Below are 9,915 nucleotides of genomic sequence, written 5' to 3'. Positions count from 1 at the left end.
CTTCTGATGAGTTACCAAACTTGTGTGAGGTCTAGCATTATCATGGTGAAACACTACCTTTTCTGTTGATCAATTCTGGCTTTTTTTGTTCGATGGTATCACTCAATTTGTCCAGTTGATGGCAGTACACTTTTGTATCAATTGTGGAATTGTCTGGTAGAAGCTCAAAAAAAAAATAAACAAACTATTCCCTTAAAATCCCACCAAACAGAGAGCATCACTTTTTCTGATGAATATTTGCTTTCAAAGTGCTTTGAGCAGGCTCATCTCTTCTACCCCATGATCGTTTCAAGTGATCATTAATAGTTGAATTCAACAAATTTAATCTCTTAGTGATTTCTCATGTTGTTATTTGGTGGTTTGCTTCAATCAATACCTTTATTTTGTCTTCACAGCTTCAACTGGCCTTCCAGAATGTGGTGCATTCTCAATATCAAAATTTCCAGAAAAAAATTTTGTGAATCAGTTTTGGCATTGTTGTTCTGTCAACCAGTCTTCTCCATACACATCACAATTTTTTTCTTGCTTGAACAGCATTTTTAATTTTTTGGTAATAAAAAAGCAAAATGTGCCGAAAATGCTGCTTTTGATTTTCCATATTTGATGGGAGACCCAAAAAAAAAAAACAATTGCAAAGAATGAAACAAAATTTTTTACAAATAAGCCTTGAAATGTCAGCTGTCAAAATATATAATGACAATGCAATTTAGAATGAAATTGGCAGGTAAAAATGCAACTAATCTCTGTGGTGGTAAAAAAATGTAATTACTTTCAAAACCGATATTAGAGATAAGAAAGATATAATGGTTGAGACACATTGCCAGCATTACCAAGTCTGCTTCTTGCAAGTGAATTTTTTGTTTGATTATCTTATAATTACATTATCATAGTAAGCAGCATTAATAGGATAAGCATTTAACCACAAAATAATTATATGATTTGAATTTGTGATACATTGGCTTATTACTAATGATTTGATTTTACTGTTTTATTAATAAATTGTTAGATTCTTTTTGTAAATTTTAATTTAGTTTCATAATCTAAGCCATATACTGTAAGTTGGGGATATTTGTGCAATTTAATATCATTTAAATAAAAATAATTAAAAAATTATTTTTATTTAAATGATATTAAATTGTAATTTTTTATATTGATAAGCTGTCATCTTCTAGATCACTAATGATACATAGCTAGCAAGATTTGTTAGTTTGTTTCAACAAGTTAGTAACTTTTAGATTTTTAAGAAAAATATCTTTTATTTTTTATGTATCAGAAATGAATTGAAGTTATTGATTAATATTATAAAAGAAGTTACTTTAATTACTTCTTTAAGCTGTAGCCTTATAAAATCTGTCACATTTTACTGAAAAGTTTATTCTACTTAAATATTGAAGTACACAAAAATGATTTTGTTTCAAATTTTAGGAGTTGCAGTTTGTTTTGAAAACTTTAACTTATAATTTTAAAAAATTATAAAATTATTATTTGTTTATTTAATATTTTAGATGCTTCAAACAACAGCACAAGAAGAAGAATTATGTAAAGCCTTATTTGCTGGAACAACTAACATGAATGAAGCAGCTCAAAAGGTAAAATCAGTAAGCATCAATTATTATTAATATTCTCTTACAATGCTTTGTAATATGTGTTAACAATAAAGAATTTTTTAATTAGCAGTAAAAGTTTCAAAAGTATCAATTTTTTTAGTCTTTTGTGGCTACAATTTTCTACTTAGAAAGTTCCTTAACATGAATTTTTAATAAAATTTTATGTATTTAAACTAAAATTCAAATTTTAAAGGTTAAAAAATTTTTTGCTATCAGCAAATTACTTTGACAGTACTATTCATAAATTGTTTTTTCATTATTTTTGTTATTAACCTACAATATGTTACTTATTTCCCTGAATAGTAACAATTCATTTTATTCAGACCTTTTCTACTATAATTTTTGTAATACCAGATTTCTGTTTCCATTTAATTTTATCTAATTAGCATGAACTAAATTTTCATTGTCATTTTCCTTTACTCTTATTAATTTTTTTAATTAGAAAGAGCAATTTGTACAGAAAAAATTTATCATTTTACTTGATAGCAAATATATATATAACTAGTGAAGAGAAATAGATGAAGTATGTGTAAAGTCACTCATTAGTTTTCTTTTTGTTTTAATGAAAAAATGTGTAAATATTAAGATAGTTAAATAAAATTAAATATTGAAACAGTCGAGAGTCAAATCAAAAATTAATCTACTACTATTTTAGATATATAAAATATTGATGTTTTTGTGCTGTCATTTCTCAAGATTCCTACATATTTAGTCTTTATTATTTTTTGTTTTTTAAATAGGAAATTCATTGAGAACTTTGGAACATGAGAGCTGAGGAACTTCAAAAGAAAAATAATAACTCTGCGAAAATATAATTACATAGGATGGCTAAAAAGTGTTTGAATCTGAACATGTTCCTTGTTTTTATTAGTTATAAAAAATGAAAAACACAAATTTCTATTTTATATTCAAATTTATTAACAATAATAAACTTACTGTATACTACAGTTGTAACATCAATTTTCTGTGTTAGTATTTAGTATGGCTTCCATCACTAGCCAAACATTCCTTTTCTGTTTTAGGGAAGCTTAGAATGGTATTAGGTAGCTTTTCCTAAGATATGGAAGTCCATTCATTGTAAATATCCTCATTTCTTGTCTGAGTTAATGTTTCTCAATGTAGCCCAAAGTTGGCTGAGTGCACAGACTTATCTTAGTATTGGGAATGCATTTCCAATACTAATAAATCTTATACTTTTGAACTTGATCTCTGACTCTGTTCAGCACTTAATCTTCAAGGATAAGTGTGTGCACTCAGCCAACTTTGGGCTACATCAGGAAGTCCATTCGTGTTGAACCAACGAATCAATTGTTTCCTGTTGCATGGTCTGGATAATGTAAATACTTACTCCTGCAATTGCAATCAAATGTTTTCCGTGGGATTCAGGTCTGGTGAGTTTTCAGGCCAATCAGTCCACACGGTGCTTCTGGGAGGAAAGGATTTTCAATTTCCTTGATGGAATCCTTAGCTTTATATGTAGTTGTATTATCTTACATAAAAGTCATGCATAAAAGTCATGCTTTCTTGAAAAACATTGATCATGTAATTTATTGATTGACAATTCAGTAATCTAAAATGCCATCAGCCAATAAGTTTCTGATCCCATTCAGGAACTTTTTGGCTAGTGATTCATAACTGTTAACAATTTGTTATGCAGAAACATCAATAAAATGGGTTGCTTTTTTAAAAATAAGCATAGGAGAAAGTGACTTTCCACCTCAAATATGTGGTTTACAGAACTGTGTTCACTCTCAAAATTTGATGGGCTGATTTTGATAAAACTTTGCCATTTTCTATTAATTATGATGAGAAATCCCAAAATGTAGTAAAAAATGGGGGTCCATGACTTTGTTTTCAAGGTACAGTAGGGTCAAAGTAAATAATGTCCATGCTCCCTTATGCAATTGAGTACCCCTAATGGAATTTAGGGGGCAGATATGTATATAACAGCATTGCATGCTTGACAGAAAATGGGTGCAAAAAACAAATATAAGAACATAGCAATAAACATCGATTGCTTTGTTCTTGGATCACCTCTTCTATACCTGGCCTGTGCAAGAATCACCTCTTTCTTTCTGGCTCTGCCTCAGTTTTATTAACACATGATAGTTGCAAGATGTCTTAGTAAAAATGATTTAACTTCTTCTTTATTTGTTAAGGAATTTTTTTATGTTTCTAAGGCCAGGTCTCTACATCTAAAAAATTCTAAAAATTGTAGGATTCTATACAGAATTATGTGTATGAGATGCAATGATGCAGCATGTTTTTTATGTTGCTAGGAAACTGAACAATGTAGAAAAGTTTCCAGAATGCAATGCAAATCATATTCATTATTTTAATTATTTATTAATCTGGACTAAAATTAACTTAGGGAATCAGAAACTTTTGGCCACCAGTTAACAAGATGATTTAAAAATAATTTATGAAGAAAGAATAATACACCATTTACTAATAATAGTACTAACTCATCAAATAATCTAAGAAAAAAGGTGCAAATATTTATTTAATTGAAGTGCAAATTCAGAATTCCAGATTTTTGTTGTAAAAATTAGGAAAAAAGTTTGGATGAGAGAAAATATTAATAAATAAATAAGATGAATTATCAATGCTATGTAATAGAAACCCATTTTAAATTCCTAATATAAATTTTATTTAACATCTTCCTAATGAGGAATGTGCTAAATAAAATTATTATTTTGTCATCCAACCATTGTTTAAATACTGCTAATTAAAAACTTCTGATGTTAGAAATTAAGTAATTTATTTTATGAAATTTTGTAAAACTATTCCATAATTCATAATTTTTAAAATTTGGTTGCCTTTTATTTTTTTAATTCTAATTATTTCTGTATATGATCAGTTGAGATGTGAATAAAAAGTATTTAACGTTCATTAGAAGTTAAAAATTACTTTCTAAAAATTTTATAATAATAATAATTTAAACTTTTAGAAAGAAGACAGAAGATTGATGTTTAAGAAATCATTAAATGTCAGTGAAGTGAAAGAAATGGATGACGTTTCAAGTGATATTAAATATCACGATGCTAAATTAACTGGATCGGAAGAAGATAATTTAATTGCACAAGTGTTAAGACAGAGAAAAACAGAGGATTCATCCGAATTATCGGTAAAAAATGACGATAAATCAGTTCAAGATGGTGACGGTGCCAAATCTTGAGGAGCTGATAAAGAAAAAATGGATTCATTTTTCTACCCAGTGATTTCTTTTTAATTATAATATAGTAATTTATGAACTATCAAATAAAAATTTCATAATTGTAAACAATTTTCATAATGTGTGTTATATGTGACAACTTTGTCTGATTTCATCCATCGTAGAATTAAATGATCAAAGTATTTTTAAAATTGTATTTGACTTTTAAACTGAAATTCTTTTTTACAATTGTAAACTCATTGAACTTAATTTCAATAAAACTAGAAAATTGCTAAAAAATTCATTCTCAAAATGCTTTTATTTAGAATTATTATTTTTGTGGCTGTTTAATATCTCCCACTTAAGTGTGTGAAGGTTCAGTTCTCTCGAGAAAAAAGTTACTGACGTCAGGCATCCCGACGTTTCTTAAACGTTAGTCAATCTATCGTGGAATAATGAAAGGGGATCCCCATAGCTCCACAATTCACTTTAAAAACAAAATATATTTAAGCAATAATTAATAATAAATTCGATTTCATTACGTTAAAATTATTTATTAAATTACGAAACAGTTTTTAAAATACATTTCAGTTTCACTGATGGACGGGCGTTTAAGAGCGATCTGAAAATATACGGGTTAAATAATTTAGGTTATTTTTCATCTTATTAGTTGTAATTATATCATAACTTTACAACAATTTCGAATATTTCTTTTATAGCTTATTCTACTCATGTTCATAGATTTATTCGAAATTTTATTCAAACCAATATGGTTCAGTTATATATTAAACTTATTTAGCCTATCGAGGCATTTTATAAAATGGCTGAATGTAAATTTAAGATGAAAAAAACGATATCTTGATGTTTTTAATAATAACAAAATTTAATAAATAATTTAATCTTCAATATATAAAGTGCGATCGTGATTTTCCCGAGTGATATTTCAGGTTACCTGTATTTTTATGGGTGACATTCAATAGAAATTTTTAAAGAAAATTTTCTTCTGAAGTATACTTAAATTTTCGTTACATATTGTACTTAATTTANCTGACTAGATGTTTGCGGTGCCACGGTTTATAACTTTTTTAAATTTTAAGTAAAATTTTATTATTTTATTAATCATGAATTGCAAAAAGGCAAATGAAAAGAAACAGAAAACTAAAAAAAATCACTAGAATCACAATGGAACTGAAAAAAGAGATTGTTGAGAAATATGAAGGTGACGTGTGTTCGAGGTTTAACTGTTGCATACCATATTCCAAGAACGAAGATATCGACAATTGCGAAAAATAAAGACATTATTAAATCTGCTATCGTTGCGAAAGGAGTTAAATCAATTTGTAAACAGAGATCAAAGACTTCAGATGATGTTGAGAAATTGCTTTTGCTTGGATAACTGAAAAACAGTGTGCTGGTGACATCCTATCGGAAGAAATTATTTGTGAGAAAGCTAAAAAGATACATGCTGATCTCATGAAAAATCAAGCAGGAACTAACCAGGAAAGCGAGGTGTTTAAATCCAGCTATTTGTTTTTTTACACGAGAATGGATTAATCATTTTTACATTACTTCTTATGGGAAAGGTTGGTTTAGTATACGTCCTATTCAGTATAAGTCCAAACATCAGGAACGGATTAAGGTCATATACCGAGGTTCCACTGTATTTTGAAGGTATTTACTAATTCTAAAATTAAGAATAAATCATAATACAATATGTATAGTTTTTTAATATTGATGATGATTTTCAGAAGCAGACATTTTACATACAGAGGAATTTCAGTTTAATATTGAGAATTCAGATTCGAGGAGTGATTCACAATCTATTGTTTGTTCTCCATCTTATCATTCTCTTTGTTCTGAGAATTTTCCAATGCAAGAAAGGTAAGTTAATTCATAAATATAAAAATTAGATTACCGATGAACAGTAACTTTTTTGTAGTCCTTACAGAAGTGATCATGTACGAGCGAAAATTGTGTGGACTAGAGAGGGAAGATTAAAAGAAAAAAATATGGGATCTACTAGTAGTTCTATCGCACCAAGTAATGATAAACAGGTAAAGTGTAAAAAGTTGTTAGGGTACATTTCAAACATTTTGATCATATAGAGTGTCCAAAAAGTTACTGTGAAGTTACTGTGAAAACTTTGTATTGATTTTAATGTTACACTTAGCATTGCATATGAGACCCATAAGTTGTATATCCTGCATTTCCACTTTGCAGTACATAGTGTTCTGGTTTTTGGACAGTCTGTAGTCCAAAAACCAGTACACAAATATACACAAAGTACCAAAAACTGTAGTCCAAAAACCAGTACACAAATGTTCTGGTTTTTGGACTACAGTTTTTGGAAACTTCTTTGCTGGTCACATAATCTCCTGTGGAATTTGGCCTGTTTGGTCTATGGACCTCAGTTCCCTGGATTTTGGAGCCTCTGGGGAACATTTCCAGCATTTACTGGAGGAGAAACTGTAATATCATACATAAAATTTTACTTTTATTGGAACTTAACTGAAACCTTTTCCACAATAAATTTTCAGACATCATGTACAGGTAACCTCCGTATAGCACGGCACTTCTATAGCACGGATTCACTCTAACACGGTTCGAGAATTGGTACCACCCCCGTATAACACAGTACTGTTATAGCACGGATTTACTCTGACGCGGTTTGAGAATTGGGTAAAACCCTCGTACAACATGAAATGTAATAAATTTTTACATACTTAAGTAATAATAGTTCACGAAAATTATTATTTTCATGAACTATTAGTACTTAAGTATGTAAATTTTCTTTTCTCGCCTTTTGTCGATACACATGGTCCTTCTCGAAACTTGTTTCAACGTTGCCAGATCGCAACGCTTCTGCTTCTGATGTTGCCAGATGTTTTTCCCTTTTTTCATACTTGCTTTATTCTTCATAAGTGTTTAGCACCATATGAGGAAATTTATAAAGATCTTTTAACTAGAAGCAAGCTATCTAAAATTACGTACATTTTGCAAAAGGTAAAGCATGGATCTGAAGATAATGCAGAAAAATGCTCAGAGAATAAGGATAACGTGCCGTTTTCTTTTTGACAAGTTATCCTCGGTTACTAGTGCTTTTAGTGATAATGAAGAAAACATTATTTAATTTATATTAATATGTACCACTTAAATATCTTTATTAAAATTTTCTTATCTTAATTATGAAAATATGTAAAGTACTATATTATTTTTCCGCCCTCTACAACGATTATCGACACAACTGTGTGCCGGAAATAGCCATTACCTAACGGGTACTTTACGCGGATTTGCGTTACGTGCCAGGTCTGGACTTTTAGCGTGCACCGAAATTAAATAATGACCAAGTTTGTCAATAACAAAATCAAATATTTAATAAATAATTCTAATAATAACTATTTACAAAATTTAGTAAAAATCAAACAATTTCAATTTATTCAATGAAAATCAATAAGAATCAACCCGATAAAACTCAAATCAATCTAGTTTCTAACTTAAATCTATTCCCCTTTGGAATTCAACAAAATTCAAAGACTTAACTTATATACAATAATCCTTATGAATTAAAGATCCTAATCGTCACCTCAATATACTAGGAACCTATTTCCTCAACTCTCAAGACCTTCTCTATTCGTTGATCTACAAATCGAATAACTTCAAAATCGCCTTGGAACTATTTGATCCTTGGACACCTCTCTTGTTCACTGCTATGAAGCTCACCAAGCTCGTTGCTAACTGGAGTTCACCTCGTCCATCTTCACTTGACGTTCAGTCTTTATACTGTGAGGCGTCACCTCACAGTATTTCACAATTCTGAATGCGATCACTCCCCTCATTTACATACTTATTTGCTAACAATAAACTTTTCTATTTGTCTGGCAGCCTATCTTCCGACAATACTCGCTAACCTTTTACATTATTCTTTTTTACAATTTTCAGGATGTTTTATTCTTTTAAGGTTTAGCGAATTTAAGTTGTGGGGTCTTCTCCCCCCTTTTTCTCGGTGCGGACTTACTTTTTTCCGCTCGGGAATGTAAGTGTGCATGAGTTTTTTTTACGGCGCTTTTCTCTCGTTGGTGAGTTGGTTTCTCTTCCATTTTTAAGTTTCTAAGGTGAATGGTGAGGAAACCTTCATCCTAACAAAACATAAGCCCCAAAAAAAATATAATAAAAAGCAAAATAAAAGTAAATAAAAATAATGCTCGGACTTGGTTCCTTATAAATATAATAGCATGATAAATTACCAAACGATTGCCTAAATATCGGGCTATAATACGGCTAATTAAATGATTGGAATAAAGTAATTTGACATTAGAGGTAGGCGTTAGGTGCCATCTCTTAATTAAATTAATAATTAAAATTAAATAAATAAATTATTAAATAAATTTTAGAACCTTCTGGAATAAAAGAATGGCCTGGGACGGGGCTTGCCGTGCAGTGCGCTTGCCAGTTACGCAGTTCGGGCTTAGAGTTGTTGTTATTTATATAATAGCATGTTTTTTAATTTTTGGAACCTAACCCTCCTTTTCTTACTAGTTGTTTGTTTCGCATAACACGGCATTTTTTTGGAACGTAACTACCGTGTTATACAGGGGTTACCTGTATTAGGAAAGTTTTATTTTATCACATATTGTGAGTTTCAAAGAATTATTATTTTATTATTAGTAAATCTTCCAGTCTTGTTTAGTGATATTTTTAAAACTTTTCTCTGCTGAAATTGTTTTTATTTCTAAAGCATTGATTTTTTTTGTATAAATAAATAAAAATATTCATGCTGTTTAATTTCTGCAAAATATTTCTTACATACAGTAGAACCCTTCTAGTCCCCGCCCTCGGCTAGTCCGTCACTCCAGTTAATCCGACCGTTTCGGATTCGAGAAACTTGTCCCGACTCGTCGGTGACTCACCGTCTGTGGAGTTTTTCTGTGTTTGTTACAGTATATGTTTTACATTGTGTATATGTACGATTTTGTGTGTGTTTTCAACATGTCAGGAGTGAAACGTAAACACGTTACTCTTTCATTAAATGAAAAATTAGCAGTGCTACAAAGACTGGACAAAGGGGAAGATTGTTTATTTTACTTTTTTCTGATAATCTGACCTTTTTTGTGTTTCGACCATACCCCCAGTCCCAAAGGTGACGGATTAGAGGGG

The 9,915-nt window shown here is 29.9% G+C and overlaps 2 protein-coding genes across 4 annotated transcripts in view; both read left to right on the top strand.

Annotated features, from left to right (window-relative positions):
• The window catches only part of LOC111625705 (AP-4 complex subunit epsilon-1-like), a 56,510-nt gene extending 51,269 nt beyond the window's left edge, over positions 1-5,241 (top strand). The window contains exons 9-10 of the mRNA XM_023368923.1: positions 1,506-1,589; positions 4,558-5,241. Coding sequence (XP_023224691.1) covers positions 1,506-1,589; positions 4,558-4,785 — 312 coding nt within the window. The 3' untranslated portion in view covers positions 4,786-5,241. The remainder of the gene's footprint in view (positions 1-1,505; positions 1,590-4,557) is intronic.
• Positions 5,242-6,483: 1,242 nt separating this feature from the next.
• LOC111625704 overlaps positions 6,484-9,915 on the top strand; it is an 8,394-nt gene continuing 4,962 nt past the window's right edge. For 2 of the 3 annotated variants that reach the window (XM_023368921.1, XM_023368920.1), the window contains exons 1-2: positions 6,487-6,642; positions 6,701-6,815. In XM_023368921.1, coding sequence (XP_023224689.1) covers positions 6,632-6,642; positions 6,701-6,815 — 126 coding nt within the window. In that variant the 5' untranslated portion in view covers positions 6,487-6,631. Of the gene's footprint in view, positions 6,643-6,700; positions 6,816-9,915 lie in introns of all 3 variants that reach the window. The other variant, XM_023368922.1, reaches the window with a different exon arrangement.

This window comes from Centruroides sculpturatus, unplaced genomic scaffold (genome assembly GCF_000671375.1).
Source record: "Centruroides sculpturatus isolate CEXI.00-Female unplaced genomic scaffold, Cexi_2.0 scaffold78, whole genome shotgun sequence".
NCBI lineage: Eukaryota > Metazoa > Arthropoda > Arachnida > Scorpiones > Buthidae > Centruroides > Centruroides sculpturatus.
The sequence above is the reverse complement of the archived record's forward strand: the minus strand, read 5'-3'. Positions and strand labels throughout refer to the sequence as shown.